The sequence below is a fragment of the Armigeres subalbatus genome, chromosome 3 (assembly GCF_024139115.2).
Source record: "Armigeres subalbatus isolate Guangzhou_Male chromosome 3, GZ_Asu_2, whole genome shotgun sequence".
Classification (NCBI taxonomy): Eukaryota; Metazoa; Arthropoda; class Insecta; order Diptera; family Culicidae; genus Armigeres; species Armigeres subalbatus.
The window spans coordinates 252,999,985-253,018,090 of record NC_085141.1 but is presented as its reverse complement, the minus strand read 5'-3'; the positions used below and the strand labels follow the sequence as shown (position 1 = coordinate 253,018,090).

The window sequence follows — 18,106 nt, the reverse complement described above, 5'->3', positions numbered from 1 at the left end:
TCTTACTTGCTCGTATATTTAATGATGAACATAAAAACCCGTTTGCAAAGGTCATATACAGAACTTTTTTTTTTGGTTTTCGATTAAGATGTAAAATATGTCCATATTAGAAACATCCGAATTGCCGGTTTGCAATCGCTTCAAATATTATAAAAACCAGTTTGTTTTTAAGCATTTGAGAGATCTGCGATACACTGTCGCTTTTCGCTTCTTAAGCTCATGGATGTTTGATGCCTTATCTACTTCAGACTGTTTTGCGAAAAAACTAATCCAAAATTCACCAACGTTCAGACAAAAAACAGATTATGCGGTTTGCATACTAATTTCCCAAGATTGGCAGATACACTGCTGGACCACTCCTCAAAGCGCTCAATCGTCCAGCAGCACCGAACCTGACATCATCTCAAAGACCTCAAATCTGGAACTGGACAAGCAGCGGAACAGATTTTATCGCACTTTTATGAAATTTTATGATCCTGAGTTCGAGCTGCGGGACGGTGCGGTGCGGTTTGCGCCTACTCGTCATAAACACGAAACGAATCGATGACATCATACCACCGATCACACGCCGAGCCACCGCCTCATCACCTCCGTATCAAATAAGTACAGGAGATGCATGTCATTGCGGTGAGCGCACAGTTGTTCGTGGAATTGGAATTCTGTTTGTAAACAATTTTTACAATTATGGAAGCTTTCGAGAGCTTTACTACACAGCAGGTTACGTTCATGATTGGGTGATGATGTCATATGATAATCCGCAATCACAAACTGTACGAGTTTATGGGATCGTTGGATTGATTTGGACATGGTTATGAGGCACTATGTAATAAGTTGACACTTAACAAGTTATTTGAACTCGAATCAGTATGAAAGTTACCTGCCGATACGGCACGGAAGTGCTGGTTTGGTATCGTATCTGATCAACTTGAAAGTCACGTCGCATGAAGTCAGAAACCATAAAGAGTTTGTTTACCCTACTACGCGAGGAGAACGATGAAACAGTGAGAAATGATTTTATGATCATCTACTTATTTGAAGTACGACTGATTCAATTATTTTTGTTCAAATAATTTAGTTATTTACTAAAACTATTCCGATCTCCATCTAACTAAACATATATTCTAATCATCTCATTGCGAAACAAAGAAATACGGCACCAATTTCGTCGTTTCTTTTTGTCACCATACGTGCTCACTGCTGAAAAATATCACAAAAATGAGAAACAAATCAACTACCTTTCCATTGCATTGTTTTTGATAGGATGAACATCGGAGCCATGAGATAAAATCCAGGAGCAGTTCCCCTATATCATATACCTGAATCATCGGGGAGTTTCATGATAAATTACTTGATTAGTCGCAAAACAACTTTTTTCCTCAACTGACTTCAAATCTTACCTAATAGATCATCAGTTGATATATGGATTTGAACCTCTGGCGCATTTTCCAACTCGTCTAAGGTTCTCTGGTTTCGATTTTAATCAACGAGGTTTTGAAATGTGATACCGTGGAGGTACCATATTCTGCGCATTTAAGAAAATTTTGAAACAAAATCGTTGCTATTAAGAAACAATAATGATTTATGAATATCTTTGTGTAGTAGCGGAAATCTATGAATCATGAAAATTTTTATTAAATTGAATAAGAACATATCTTATTATTCGATTTGTAAATTGCCATACGGTTCCTAATTCTGCGCACATATTTTGAAATGTTCCATATTCTGCGCACAATGTTCCTAATTCTGCGCACAATAATAAAAACTCAGTTTGGGTAATTTTATGTTTCATGAAATGGTTTTGAGCATTTATACAAATATTTCATTACCTTTTGCACGTTTTTAGTGCCATGTATGCTCCCTAAAGTCCATCTGACTACAACTTTTTAACGTTCTTGTACGCTAGGTATACGTAAAAACGTCCGCGCCAAAACGAACTTTGATATAAGACCTGGCGTATGTGCACAAAAATCTTATTCATTTTCCAAGACCATTATCCGATTGCTCGCTATAGCCACAAGTTGCTTTCGGCTATCCATTTTTTCCGTTAGACAACTCTCCACATCGGTTATTGTGTTCATGTCAATGGTCAAATCACTGTTTCGCCTTATTTACTAAAGTTCACCATTGATAAAAGGCAATCTTTTATTCCGATCAAATCGGATATTCATATCTTAGATTCATATGGAATGAAAATAAATGTAATCCAAATCGAATAATAAGAGCAGTCCTACATAAATGCTAACTAATATTGCCCATAAGTGCTATTTTCTCAAATGTCGGAATCTCAGTCCGGTCTAGCAAATTTTTAAGTGGGGAATTTTTTCGATAGCCACGTGATATACACATTTCGATTAGATGGCTCGAAGTTGAAAAAAAAGGCTTAGTAGAGTTGTGGTGCGCAAGGCCAAACAGCAGATGTCCCTTGTCTTTTTTACGGATAATCTATCATCGCATTTTCTTGCTTTTTTTTTATTCCAACATTTTAAAATATGTTTCCTTGCCAAAAAGGTTGTTACGTACAATTTGGTTTGACAAGACGGGCTTATTGTACCTATCGATTCCACGCGCACAATTAGGGACAGGAAGTAAATTGTGTGCCATATTCTGCGTAACATCTTATAGAAAAGATAGTTATTACACTCTGAAAGACGATTTTGATCATATTGAAGCATCAAATAATCTGCTTTTACACTTAGCTTTAAAGAACAATAAGTCCAACTCTTTTTTTACCCAACTTCGAAAAAAATTGTTCACGAGCGTTTTAGCACTGCTACTAATGGAGGCAATTTTTTGACATTTCTCGATTTTACCGATTCTGTTTTTCTTAATATTTCCGTAATCAACGATAATTTATTGCTTGACATGACAACAACAAATTCTCAACTTTTTGATGACATGTAAAGAAATATATTAATAACAGAAAATTAGATTTAAGAAAATGTTTTAGTGTCAAAATGCGCAGAATTAGGAGCCGCGCAGAGTAAGGCACGCTCACGGTACAACAAATGGAATTATTGCGACAATAAATAATCCATTAAAGTGCAATGGAACCATCTTATAGCCTATTCAGATTGGGCTATTTATGACTTTGTTAAGTGAGAGGGTATCCAATTATTACGAGATGTTCAGACTGCAGCAAGATAATTTATCTTGACGTTTCCATGTTTCCTCATTTGCACGCTAATACAGGGTTGAATTCAAGGAGAGTTTTAAAATTTAATTTGCGAAATCAAGCATTTGTGTGGCGACAATCGAACATTTTTTTCTGAACAAAGTTTCTACGAAAAAAAAATATAAAAAAAATATGAGAAGGGATTTTCGAAGAATATTTGAAGCTCTCATTAAGGATAATAAGCAAAGCTACATTCATTAGTTGGGTGCGCCGTTTAAAAGTATAAGTTTAAAAAGTATTTTGATTCTGTACTATGATCGAACGGAGATTTGATAGAAAAATTTAGATACTTTTGGGAATTCTCACAAATAAATAAAAAAAGGACGATTGGACCAATTTTCAAGAAATATTATCGAACTAAAATGTATTTCCACCAGTATCTCCATGTATGAAGGGCAACTCAGCAATTTTTTTTTTCAAAAATGGAAACTGAACCATTGCGTTCTACTCGATAATCAATGATACAGCTTCTAACAAAATCGAATCGTGTGAATGTGATATAATTTAAACTGGATTTTGGATGAATTAATGCATTATCAATCCATGTTTTATTTAAGGTTATTCTACTTTATATATATACATCCCATTCAAATCGTACAGTTGTCCCACGTGAAAAATGTTGAAATCCAAAGTATATTAAGCCATTCAAGGAGCAGAATTGAAACAATTTATGAAATCATGTTTATTCATCAAATATATTCGTTCTACAAACATTCCTACGTTTTAAATTGTCTTCCGCATTGGCCCTTGAACTTTGAAAATTTATTCGATTTGTACTATTAAATCTAGGTTTAAGTTAAATACTTCATGTTAATTCTAGAGAGCATCTGTTTTTTAAACAATTCATGTTGAATAAGTGGAGAATAAATAATTATCATCATTATTTTTCATCATATAAAATGCTTTCAAAATCCGAGTTATTATTCAGCGCTCAGAAGATTTCCATCTAACATGCATTCGACCCTGCTGCGACAGAAAGAGCATGACTGTCAACTACAAAACGAAATGAAAACAGAGAGAATTTTCTCTCTGGCAAAGAGAGCGTGACGCTTGTCAGTTTTGTTTTGTTGAATTTCTCCCTGCATCCCAGGTAGAACGAAAGCTCTCTCGTAATAATTGTTCGTAATAAATTATTTATGACTCTTTTTAGCGGGTATCTTTTGACAGCGCAAAATGTATGGAATATTACGTAAATAATGACATCATAAAGCGTATTTACCCTGAAACGCCAATTGTTATGTCATTAATGGCGTAATCTGAATAGGCTATTAGGTATATCTGGCCATTTTTGTCAACCCAAATCTAAATTCAATGTTACTTCATGGTGTGGCTCATGAAATGACTAACGGAAGTGCATTTGAACCATTCTCCATATACGTGACCATTTGAGAGCCAATTTATGAACTCTGACAGCTGAGCCCAGAGTAGCGAATCATAATTTGAAGAAACAATATCATGCGGCACATTAAATGACACTGCACATAAAAAAGTGCTAATTAATTATTTTGGGGAGAATCAACTATGGCGGAACAAAACACCCGATTGATCAGCAATCAAGACAGCGTTGCTAATCGACCAGCGGGCAGTCCGGATTTCATTATCGGTTATCTGGCATCGAACATCCGAGAGTTTGAGTTTGTGGTGCGACTGCTGCTGCAGCACCTATACGAAACACGTTTGTTGGGACTGCAAGCAAATCGTTCCATCGTGTCAAAGCAACATTGGAAGAAGCTGGGGTCGCCAGCACTAACTCCCACAACACGAACTGCATCAGGAAACGTTCTTCTAATACTCGGTGAACTCCGTTGTTCAATCAAACTCGTGTCAAAAAGATTGCATGTTTTTAGTAACTGGACTGTATCGACATGTCTGAACTGTGGGACACGTTGCTATCTGCAATCTGTAACCAGGTCTACGTCGCAGCCAATCAAGTAAGTCAAATCCAACGGTACAAAGCAGCATTTCCTAAAATGTTCAAGCCTGGCCTCGGACACTGGAAGTATATGAAAGTTCAATTTAAACTTAGGCCGATGCCAAACCCGTTTTCAGACCAAAGCGTCCTGTTCCTCTAATGATGGCCGTATTTTTTTTACAGATGTGTGAGGGTTCAAAACTTAAATACTTGCTTTATTAAAATGACTTGCGATTTTCCCAGAACTTTTTCCAGAAGGTAGCTATCAATTCATGATGTATGACGAACTTATAGCGCTTAAATGTGCCTACAACTTTGTCTTACAAGACATTGCTGTAAATATGTAATCTGGGGCGTGGGAGGCAAAATGTCATTCAAATGACATTATGTCAAATGACACGTGACATTTTGTAGAGTTTTCACTCTCCAGCCTCAGATGTTATATTTAGAGCAATGTACCTTTGGCAAAAAATTTAGCCCTACTCAAGCGTTATGAGTACATTTAAAATTATGGAATAAATTTGGTTTCTAAAGAAAGTTATGAACAAATTAGTCAAATGACATGCAGATGACATTTTACAAGCCTGGTTTCCCCAAACACACGTGACTCGATTCTATCGCTTGGCTACTGCGATTCTGTCGCCGTTGGTATGGTGGAAGCGTAACTAAATGAAACATCAATCCAACGATAGAATCGCGGCGATTGGTTGCCGCTGTCGAGGCGATGAAATCACTTAGGTTCGAGGGAGCCTTGAAGGTGTTTTACACCTTCTGTGCTTTTGAACTCTTCTGTTGAAAAATCACTTTGATAAAGTTAAAAAATCAAAGGTGTTTCAGAAAGTGACTGTATTTTTTCCTTTCTCGTCCATGGAGAAAATTGTTGCTGAACTGGGTTGTAATCGCGACTCCGATCGTGGCACATAGTAAAAAAAAGCCAGGAGGAAAAACAAGAATCTGTGTTGATTAATCTATTGGACTGAATGCTACTCTGGAGCCCAATCACTAACCGCCGCCGGTTCCAGACGACATATTTAGTAAGCTCAAATGGTGCCGGTATTTTAGCATCATCGACTTCAGTGATGCGTACCTTCAGGTGGAACTTGACGACGATTCGATGCAGCTGCTCACAATCAACACTCATCGAGACCGCTTTAATCGCCTTGCCAGGTGCTTGTCAGGTGCTTTTCAGCAGTTCATGAGTATAGTATGGTTGACGATCGCGAAGAAGTGGACAGTTTTCTGGACGACATTTTCATCTACAGCAACCGAAAAAGAGCAGCAAAACATTCCCAATGCTTTGTTTCAACGCCTTAGTTCAAGCAAACGGTTTCGTGCTGCGGGAAGAAAATAGCAACAATTTCCAGTCGCAGGTGAAGTACCTGGCTCACATAGTAGATGAAAAAGATCTTCATCCAGACCCATCCAAGGTGGAAGCCATCATCAAGATGCCACCACCCAAAGATGGCACGATTCTTCATTCGTTATTTGGCGGGGTGAACTACTACGCAAAGTTTGTCTCAAAGATGCACCAAAATCGGCGCTCATTCGATGCGTTACTCGTTCGAGCGTTTCGAAGAAATACTTCAATCGGATTTGCTATTGACGCACTACGATCCTGTTTTGGACACTATCGTTGCTGCTGATGGATCATAACCAGGATTAATGTTCTACTCAAATTCCCCGATGGATCTCTCAAAGCCGTTGCACATCTTTCCAGCTCACTCATGCCCGTGGAAGCAAATTACGGACAGATAGAGAAGGAAGGACTTGCGCCGATGATGGTTGCTGCAACGAAATTCCACCGCATGATGCTATGTCATAAAATCACCCTTTAGGCGGATCATCATACTCTGCATTGTTGCAAATAATTGAACAGAAAAAACCGCCTTCAACGTTGGGCTTTGACGCTTATGTGCTACAACTTTGAGATCGATTACTTGTCCACAAAGCAGTTTGGATACGCCGGTGAACTGTCTCGCCTCAGTGATAATTACGTTAAGCCGGATGAAGATGTCATCATCGCCCTGGCTCAACTGGAAGACGACATCGGAATGCCGCTCCAAGAAGCCATCAGTTCAACTGAAGACGCAAATAAAAATATTTTGGACTTTTGAAGGGTTTAGCAAAACAGAATCTTCGATACTGCCTTCACAGTCTCTGCGTTGATCTGAGGTAATAGAAGTGGGTTGAACACACACCTGGGTCTATGCAGGCGGACGTAGCATGCTCTAAGTTACTTTTATTTTCTTCTTTTCAGGGAATTCCAAATTTTTTAAAGCATTTTTATAAAAAATTTGAGTCTTGAAAATCATCCCGGGACAGCTTCTTATTCGTCGACTAACCGCGACCCTCTACGACCATAGGTCTGATCAGTTCGCTACCGATAACATTCAAATCGGCGCGCAGCGCTACCGAGCGACACATTTGTTATAGAAGAATTATTGTGACTTATGTACGACCACATTTAGTAACATTTGAGTAGCTGTAACCAAATCTGCCAGAATTGTGCTCGGGTACTCTCCAGTGCGCAGTCTTTCAACAAGTTATTCACTGCATAACATTGTGGAAGGCCTTCCAACATCGCTAATCCTGCTGCTCACGATTTCCTCGCCAATCGAAATTCCCTATCGGTATTGAAAGATTGTATCATGATGACCAATCTTCTAATCATCCCGGACAGTTTTTGCTACTGTGTCGAGGATATTCAGGGTTGGAACGGATGAAAGCTGTGACACTTAACCACGTATATTGGCACACGCGAAAACGCAACCCGCAGTCGTGGCCACGAGCCCTATCTCCGTGGGAGCGTATCCATGTCGGTTTCGCAAGCCCAATTGATGGTCTGCTCTGCATTTCCTCGTAGTAGTAGATGCATTCACAAAGTGGCCCGGCTAAAGATACAAATCATTCGGTTCCCGACGACATCAGCAGTTACCGAATTCCTGGACGCGTAGTTTGCCCATTTTGGCGATCCCAAAGTTATTGTTTCCGACGACGGATCAAGAAGACTAGGACTGCTTTTGCAAGTTTGCGAAATTAATGGAAATCCAATCAGATTAGTTAACGCACCAAATTTCGAATATTCAACTTTAACGTAAAATCTGTGTTGTTATACGCCAGTGAGATTTGGTGTGTATCAGCAGAGATCAGAACCGGAAAGAATTCATCAACCGATGTCAATGATTTATGATTCGGGCCTGGTGGCCCCCTAATCCCTAATCCCCAACGCGCGGCCCGCGGGCCGCATGTGGCTCTCCATGCCGTTTCCTGCGACCCGCGAGAGATTTCAGGGAATACACTACATGTGGCCCATTGCTTAGCATTATACATGACAAGAAAAGCTTTTCATTGTGCCCATTTATTCGTCGCATTCGTGGATTTTATCAAGCTCGCAACATTATGTTGTTGAAGCGCCATATATAAGGAATGAATCGTGTTATCATCATGATTAAGTGGCCCGACTAACAGCAAACATACTTCGATGTTATTGCCCCGGGCTATACAAATAGCAAATGTGTAATGTAAGAATAATGTTGCCTGCTCCGTAATAAAAATGCTTTTATTCTTAAAAATAATTGAGGATTCGGCGAAATTCTACTGAAGATTATGATATTCTACTACTGAATTTCTATTGCTGGAAAGAACACGTTGAATAACAACTATCATGTCAACGTACTTTAAGCTACGGAAAATTGAAAATTGATGAAGAGAAGGTTTCCAAAAATTCAATTGATAGGAAAGCATGAATGAAGATTCGGAATGCAGATTTACTCGATTTCTAGTCAACACATGTTTATCTGGCTTCGAAAACACGTTTGAAACATGCTGTCGTTATTTGCGCGATAATTTACCTATATAGTGGACAACGATCCTTAAAAATAAATGGATAAGGTCACATAGTCTGAGTTCTGCTAAACCGCACCAAGCGGGTTTTGGACTGTTTTGTGATACTTTGATCGTAAAAAGAACACAAAACAATATTCGTACCTATGTTTGTGCCATTTTGATAAAAAAATATCTTCGATTACTAATACGAGTGTAGTTTAATACTGTTTGTAAATAATTGCAACCGCAACAAGTTGTTTTGTGCGCAAAATTGAGTGATTTTTCATTGGCACTAGGTGCGGATTGGCACAGCCCCGACCATATAATCACATGGAAAAATTGCTCAGAATATTTACTTTCTGCCAACTGAACCGAAGAGATAGTGTTGCCAAAAATTATCTCCTGTCAAGTATGAAAGATCAGAATGGATAAACGTACAACTCGTGCTCGAAAAATCATCTTGTGTCCCTAAATGGCCAGAACGAAATTATGACAACGATTTTCCATGGATGCGTGTGCACGCCACGGAGATCTGACCAGAAGGAGTAGAGTCATGGCTTGCTGCTCGCCGATTGACACGCTGAGGTGTGAATCTTTAAACACACGCTGGAGGCATTTTACTCAAACCACACATTCCCCTTCTTCTCTCATTAAAAACGCAAAAAAAAACTCTTATAGCAAAGGATGCAATGATTGTTTTTCTCCTGGGTTATTTATTGTACCGCGCATAAAAAATCTACTCATCCGCTTATTTTTCGTCGCAACCAAAAATAATCGCCAGATAGTCGCCTAAAAACTTACCTGCAGCAAAAAAGCTAATTTGATAATTTTGAGAATTTGACCGCCACGTGGTGGTGGAAGCCTTGAAAAATGATCACAAAAGTTGTCATTTTGTTGCAAGGCACAATAAATGAGACGAAGGTAAACATCCGTTGCATTTGACCAACCGGTTAATTCCATTGAAAACTGCAAATCAAATTATACACATCACATTATACATCACATTACACATCAAATTTATACAAGCCTTAAAATTAGGATTTAAGTAAAGAATGGATGATTACAGAACAAGAAATTTACGAAGTCAATGGCTCTCTTTTGCTATCCTAGATTTTAGCAAATTTAATGAAGCTCCAATTTCTTCCAAAAAACATTCCAAATCTTATTCAAATACAATCTAAAACTAAGCAACGTTGGACTTCATTACTAATAAGATTTAAAGACAACCTAATAAAATTAAATAAAACCATGCTAATCCGAATTCAATCCAATTCAAATTCATTCCAAATCCAATTCAAATCCACATCTAATACAATCCAAATCTGAATCCAAATCCAATACCAATCCAAATCCAATACCAATCCCAATCCAATTCCAATCCTTATTCAATTCAAATCCATTCCAAATCCAATCCAAATCCGTACATGTAATCCAACACTAATCCAACCATCAATCTGATCTTCTGCATATTGATTTCGCAAACCAAAAACCATTATCCGACGGTCTTCGAGACGCGTCTAGTGATTTCGCAAATCACAATCAATTTTCCGACGGTCTTCGAGACGAATCTTGTTATATTGCAAACCACAAACCATTATTCGACGGTTTTCGAGACGCGTCTTGTGATTTCACAAACCACAAACCATTTTCCGACGGTTTTCGAGACGCGTCTTGTGATTTCGCAAACCACAAACTATTTTCCGAAGGTCTTCGAGACGCGTCTTGTGATTTTGCAAACCACAAACCTTTCCGACGGTTTTCGAGGCGTGTCCTGTGATTTTGCAAACCAAAAACCTTTCGAAGGTCTTCCAGACATTTGTGATTTTGCAAACTAAAATATATCACTCTCCTCAATTCAACAACTTGAATTCAACTCACCTCATGAAATCAGCGACAGGATCCAAAAAATAGACTGGCAGAGAAATGACCAGAACTAAATTATGACAGCGACTCTCCGTGGATGCGTGTGCACGCCGCGGAGATCTGACCTGATCTGAGTGCTTGTGTGAGTCCTATAAGGGCTAACGCAGATAATCCTTAGTAACTTTGCTATTTTAAACAACCTAAGTGTGAGAACGTTGAACAATTAAACTTGAAATCATCCCAAAACAGGTTGTTAGTCGTCGAATAAACGCGACCCATATGTACTGAAGGTCTGAGGCTTCTACAAAAAAGAAAAAAAATCTAACTTTAACTTTAAACAATCCGATTAAAAAGCACTTGATATTAACACTAACCCTACCGGGACCGGCGAATCAAATCTTCTAAATTTTTATTTTGTCAATTAAATTCAAATACTAATACTAGAGAATAAGTCCCTAGCAGCACAATTCACGTTGATTTGGTTGATATAACTCATATATGACCAAATTTAGTCTTATATGAGTATAATAGACTGATTTACAACATGTGTGTTGCTCGGGGTGATTCACTATTACTATACCCAACCCCCTTTTCCAGAAGGTTTTTTAAGTGTAACGTAAGTAATTTTTAAGTAGTTGCTAAAATTTTGACATTTAGTCGGGCTAAAATAAATTTATGGATGCTTCAAATCCCATACAGGTTTTCGTGAGGACCGACCAGATGTTTAGCCTGCGATAAATTCCGGGAAAATAACTTGCAGACTCATCATCTGTTCATCAATTTCAAAGCCGTGTACGATTCATTGAAAAGAAATAAAGTGTGGCAATAATGTCTGAACATGGTTTTCCGGCGAAATGGATAAGAGTGATGCGTGCTACGCGTAATGGCTCGAAAATAAAATTCGCATTGGCCTTAGATAGATTGAAGCAGGGTGACCCTACACGTTTGGGGAAACTGGAGGAACATTGCCCAAGACCGATGATTGATTATGGAGCTCTACAATACGCCAAGCATAGGTGTGTGCAGTGAATATTTCTTCGCATATTTTATAAAAGTTCTTCTCTTGGAATACATGATTTTATAAAGTAAGAGACAAAAGTCGATAGCCTTAATAAATGTGTTTTGTGCACAAATCTGTTCAAATAATTTAGAGAGATTGATTTCAAAACACACTCACGCACAAATTCATTTCATGAGTGTCCAAGATATTTTCGTTTAGTTTCCTGAGATAGAAAAGGGCACTTTGCTCGCTGTCTTATGACGATCACGACTTTTGGAAATAGTGCTCCTGGGATTCCGATATGAAGCTATGAAAAGCCAGATTTGTCATAAGTAGTCGAGCAATTCACAAAGTTTTATCTTGGATTGAAACTGGTTATCCGGCGGTTATGGAACAGTTTTCTAAACTTCCGGAACATTTGCTAACGAAAGCCGAAATTGTTTAGCACAGGAAATCAATCGTTCATCCGATATTTAGAACGATTCCAAATTTCATGAAAACAGTAAAAAGTCTGATAGTTTCTTCTTAAAGCATAACTAGTTATCCAGAAGCCTTGAAACTGGTTTCAAAACCCCAAAAATCTACGACATGTTAAGATACTGTTGCGCATCTTTCATCCTCATCCTGAATGATAATTCAAAAGATACGGAAGATCCATACTGCTGATTCAAGCATTACTATCCCGTACTTGCTTGATTTTCTATCCATATGGGATAAGTAGCATACAAGAGATAGTCAATTTATGAAACATGTTCAATATTCTCGTAATTTATCCAAAATAATGTCTTGAAATACTCAGAAGTTATTACTGCTGTTTCTCAAATGAGTATTCAGATGATTCGGAGCATTATGAAGATACATCAAACCATAACTAACGTGTATGACAAATGCAGCAAAAATATATCGCGACTAAAATTGAAGCTAGAATTTGCAACAATAAAACACACCTCGATGTTTCAGATAAATAACAATAACCTATAAAAGTATGATTAAATTTTGTTTACGATCCTGCAACTTAACAAGCATCACCCACCATGCCTCGCAATATGCCCGCAATCTACCAATAAAGCCTTGTTAAATGTCTTCGACCACCGTCCTGATATTATGTCATCATATTTATTGCACAATTTCCCCCCATTATAACCTCGTTCATAACATTTATAACTGCGTATCACCACGGTCGATGACGACACCTCAAACGCGACACCTTTTCAATGTCAAGTTCCCGTTTTATGAATATGATCTTTCCTACGGAGCCGGGATAACACACGCGGCAATGCGACATAAAATCAACTAATTAGGAAACTGCATATTTGGAGGGTACTCACCAATCCGTCCGCGCCATTCACCTCGATCGCCGTCTTGAGCCGCTGGGTGAGCTGCTCAATGAGCGACTCGTACCGCCCGTTAAGGGAGTCCAGCCGCCTCGAGTAGACCTCGGTGGCGCCCGGGTCGGCGTCCGGTGGCCTCAGGTCCTGCCGGGGAGGCGAAAAGCTCGGCCGTATCTCCACCAGCCAGTCGATGTAGTGCAGGCACTTGCCATCGTAGATCTGCGGTTGTAGGGGCGGGGGGCGTTGTAGCGGCCGTCGGCATTGTTGTCGTTGTTGTCGACGAGAGGGTGGTGGGTGGGTGGTCGTTTCGGCATTTTGGATTCGGTTTCGGAGAGGATATTCGTTGCGATCGGTGGTTGGTTAGTTCAGCGGGGTCAGTTGAGTTTTTGTGAACCGAGCGAGGTTAGGATTGGGTTGAGTTTTTGAGGCGGGTGGTGGATTGGTTATAGTTTGTTTAGGGTTCGAGTGCGTGGGTTTTATGTTTTTGAGGCACGTGTGGGTTGTATGTGTGAGTGTGAATATGAGTTATTACATCAATTAGTATTTGGTTCTAAGATAAGAGCTCGTACTAAACGGTTTGAATTAGGGTTGAAATGTAAGGTCGATTATAAAGTGCAATTTTAATTATTAATTTGTGGACCACCGAGAAACATCACTTTATTTGTTTCAAATTTGTATCCGTTAGTTGACGAATTAAAAAAGTGCTACCGAATTTGAAAAGTTATTTCTTGTTGTTTTTGTATTGAGGTGCATTCCAGCGCTGGCAGCTGTCCGCGGCAATATTGTAAGCAAAATTTCAAAAATTTACCTTCTCCGAAAATTGAAAAAAAAGATACGCTGGGACTGGGACATTTGATTTTAATGAAGTAAGCAAGTTTTAGTTTGTGAAATTCTATGTTTTTTTGTTAATCTGTTCATTAACTTTTATTTATTTATTACGAATGATTGGAATAGTATTATACCTGCATTAATTGGGGTAAAACTCGAGAGAAATTTCGTATGATAATCTATTGTTTTCAATTGCCCTGGTAGAAGACCCTACTTGTCCCGGTGTATCTTAACTTAATCACACGTTAAGCAAAACCAATGGCGAATACGTTTTCCATATCAAAAGTGTTTACGATCTACGATGACTGATACATTTAGATTTTTTTCATATCTTTTTGGTTCGATTCAGTTTCAAAAGTTACATAAAAAGTTTCAGCTTTATCCATAGAAACTCTATAGTGAGAAGATGTTGTAATAAAATACCTAAATGTGCCAGACATCTCGATGCGTTTCAGTTATCATTGAAAAAAAATCAATTACCCTCGCCCAGCTGCTGTCATCTGTATTAGCGCCTAAGTTTAATCACAGTTCTACTCCAATTGTAAGCGACAAATTAATAACTAAAATCCCAGCTTTAAAATCGGCTCACTCGTATTGATTAAAAAAGTAATTTTGATCAAGCCAATTCGACAGTTGTTGCGATCGAAACGATCAATTTTGCACCAGCACCAGTTTGGTCGAACAAAAATCGACATTTTCAGAAGCGATTAAAAAGCGACAATCCACTTAGAAGAAATTGCATCCATTACCGCACACATACACTCACAATGGAAATTCGTACTGGATGACACACGAACGTACACACACAAACAATAGAAGCCGATGAGGGCACAAAGAAAAAAACGATCATTTATAATGGAAAAAGATCATACGCGGACTCTCGCACTCACTCTCGCAAACGTACACACACGCACACACAGACACGTCACACACAAACAGTGACTCCGAAATTCATTGTTCTTTTTTTAACCAATAGCATCAGTGTTGCTTACAGTTCTCCCCTGAGGGGGGGCAGCGGACCCCAAACGACACAGAAGAGACAAAAATGGCAACCCTGTTCTGTTTTGCCATTTTGTGAAATCTCTTCCTCAGTCCACTGCCGCCGTTTCACGAACGTGACACGGCACGATACGTACCTTAGCTTCTCGGATCAAGCGGCCACCGGTGAGATTGACCTGTTCGATCTTGGGTGCACGCTCCATCGCCTCTCCCAGCATGGTCTGTCCGCACAGTGGGACCGCACAGCACAATCGCAGGGGAAGAGACATGAGCGAAGTAGACAAACCGATTCGGACGGAAAGAAGATCATATGGGAGGTTCGGGCGGGACGATGGAGAACCACGGGTGCGGTGTATTGGTATTGGTGGTGGTTGATCGTGTTGTTGCGTGTATTTGTGTTATATTTGTGTCGTTCGAGAATTGATGGGATATTTTTGCAAGATAAGATGCATACGGGGAAAGGAAGAAAATAAATTAAATTGATTAGTTTGATTCCATTGCAAGGGACTAAGAGGGAGTAGCAATTTTGGTAGAGCGTTTCTAAACTGTTAATCTGTTTCTACTACTACCTAAACTAGACTAGAACTAGAACTATGATACCGAATCCTGAACCAGAGTTATTGATTTTTTTGGGTAATCTGTTTATGTATGGTGGGTTTCTAGGCTACTGGAGGCTGAATAATTCTAAAAGTTGGAGAATATTCATGCGTAGTCATTATCTGAGTGTGGGTAAGACGACTGTTCCGCTGAACCGTGTTATGCGTTAGTCCATAGTCGATGGTAATTTGAAAAGTGTCTCCTGTTTGTTATCTTGTCGGTAAATTCGAACAGGGTATTGTGGTACAATGATTTCTATTGTCTAATCCAGCGGTTCTCAACCTGGGGTACATGTACCCCTGGGAGTACCTCCGCCGGGCCCAGAGGGTACCTCGGAAAAAAGCGTAATGGCGGATTTATTACAATTTTAATCAAAACTTATTGATAAATATATAATTTTTGAATATTTTTTTATTTAAGAATTTTATCTTGTACATAATATGCATGGCGATCAGTAATTCAGAGACTATCGAATCCTGCCCTTCACAACCAACACAGTGGATGCAGGACTGTGGGACAAAAGATCAAAAGGAAGCCTCCTTTCAAGAGGCCCGGAAGCCTCCTTTCAAGAGGCCCGGAAGCCTCCTTTCAAGAGGCCCGGAAGCCTCCTTTCAAGAGGCCCGGAAGCCTCCTTTCAAGAGGCCCGGAAGCCTCCTTTCAAGAGGCCCGGAAGCCTCCTTTCAAGAGGCCCGGAAGCCTCTTTTCAAGAGGCCCGGAAGCCTCCTTTCAACAGGCCCGGAAGCCTCCTTTCAACAGGCCCGGAAGCCTCCCCTCAAGAGGCTCGGAAGCCTCCTTTCAAGAGGCCCGGAAGCCTCCTTTCAAGAGGCCCGGAAGCCTCCTTTCAAGAGGCTCGGAAGCCTCCTTTCAAGAGGCCCGGAAGCCTACTTTCAAGAGGCCCGGAAGCCTCCTTTCAAGAGGCCCGGAAGCCTCCTTTCAAGAGGCCCGGAAGCCTTCTTTCAAGAGGCCCGGAAGCCTCCTTTCAAGAGGCCCGGAAGCCTGCATTCAAGAGGCCCCGCAGCCTTCTTTCCAGAGCCTCGGAAGCCTACTATCAAGAGGCCCAGAAGCCTCCTTAAAAAAGGCTTGGAAGCCTCCTTTCAAGGGGCCCGGAAGCCTCTTTTCAAGAGGCCCGGAAGCCTCCTTTTAAGAGGTCCGGAAGCCATCTTTCAAGAGGCCCGGAAACCTCCTTTCAAGAGGCCCGCAAGCTTCCTTTCAAGAGGCCCGGAAGCCTCCTTTCAAGAGGCCTGGACGCCTCCTTTCAAGAGGCCCGGAAGCCTCCTTTCAAGAGGCCAGGAAGCCTCCTTTCAAGAGGCACGGAAGCCTCCTTCCAAGAAGCCCGGAAGCCTCCTTTCAAAAGCCCCAGAAGCCTCTTTTCAATAGGCTCGGAAGCCTCTTTTCAATAGGCTCGGAAACCTTCTTTCGAGAGGCTTGGAAGCCTTCTTTCCAGAAACTCGGAAACATTCTTTCAAAAGACTCGGAAGCCTCCTTGAAGAGGCCCGGAAGCCTCCTTTCAAGAGGCTCGGAAGCCTCCTTTCAAGAGGCCCGGAAGCCTCCTTTCTAGAGGCCCGGAAGCCTCCTTTCAAGAGGCCAGAAGCCTCCTTTCAAGAGGCCCGGAAGCCTCCTTTCAAGAGGCCCGGAAGCCTACTTTCAAGAGGCTGGGAAGCCTCCTTTCAAGAGGCTCGGAAGCCTCCTTTCAAGAGGCTCGGAAGCCTCCTTTCAAGAGGCTCGGAAGCCTCCTTTCAAGTGACCTGGAAGCCACCTTTCAATTAGCCCGGAAGCCTCCTTTCATGAGGCCCAGAAGCCTCCTTTGAAGTGGCCCAGAAGCCTCCTTTCAAGAGGCCCGGAAGCTTCCTTTCAAGAGGCTCGGAAGCCTCCTTTCAAGAGGCTCGGAAGCCTCCTTTCAAGAGGCCCCGAAGCCTCCTTTCAACAGGCTCGAAGCCTCCTTTCAAGAGGCCTGAAGCCTCCTTTCAAGAGGCCAGGAAGCCTCCTTTCAAGAGGCCCGGAAGCCTCCTTTCAAGAGGCCAGAAGCCTCCTTTCAAGAGACCCGAAGCCTCCTTTTCAGAGGCCCGGAAGCCCCCTTTCAAGTGGCCCGGAAGCCTCCTTTCAAGAGGCCCGGAAGCCTTCTTTCAAGAGGCCCGGAAGCCTCCTTTCAAGACGCCCGGAAGCCTCCTTTCAAGAGTTAGTTAAGCGAATGAAATATGAGATATTCTTCTCCTTCCAATTTTTTTCCCTTATTTTTATCCTTCTTTAGAAACTGCCAGCAGCACCGAATGGAATTCAATCCGGGTCAACTGTGATTAGCTTCAAGTCTCGCATCTCATATGTTTTATCTATGTTAAACTTATTTTCCTTCTCTTATATTAGCCTAGAGGTAAGATGCGCAGCTTCAAAGCAAGACTATGCTGAAGTAGTTGGGTTCGATTCCCAGTTCCGGCCTAAAAAATGTTCGGCCAAGCAGAGTTGTCCTACATAGTTGGCAAAAAATCTGCTCTTATATTTTTCACAATTTTAAACAATTCAATAAAATTTATTCAGTGAGTGCAACTGATAGATGGATATTTAAGCCTTCAAAATGTCACTTT

At 40.6% G+C, this 18,106-nt stretch overlaps 1 protein-coding gene across 5 annotated transcripts in view; it reads right to left on the bottom strand.

Moving 5' to 3' along the window:
• Positions 1-1,465: 1,465 nt before the first annotated feature.
• Positions 1,466-18,106, bottom strand: part of LOC134223585 (plectin-like) — a 539,529-nt gene continuing 522,888 nt past the window's right edge. For all 5 annotated transcript variants that reach the window (XM_062702767.1, XM_062702766.1, XM_062702762.1 and 2 more), the window contains 3 exons: positions 15,068-15,151; positions 13,101-13,322; positions 1,466-1,558 (listed from right to left, as the gene is read on the bottom strand). In XM_062702767.1, coding sequence (XP_062558751.1) covers positions 1,481-1,558; positions 13,101-13,322; positions 15,068-15,151 — 384 coding nt within the window. In that variant the 3' untranslated portion in view covers positions 1,466-1,480. The remainder of the gene's footprint in view (positions 1,559-13,100; positions 13,323-15,067; positions 15,152-18,106) is intronic.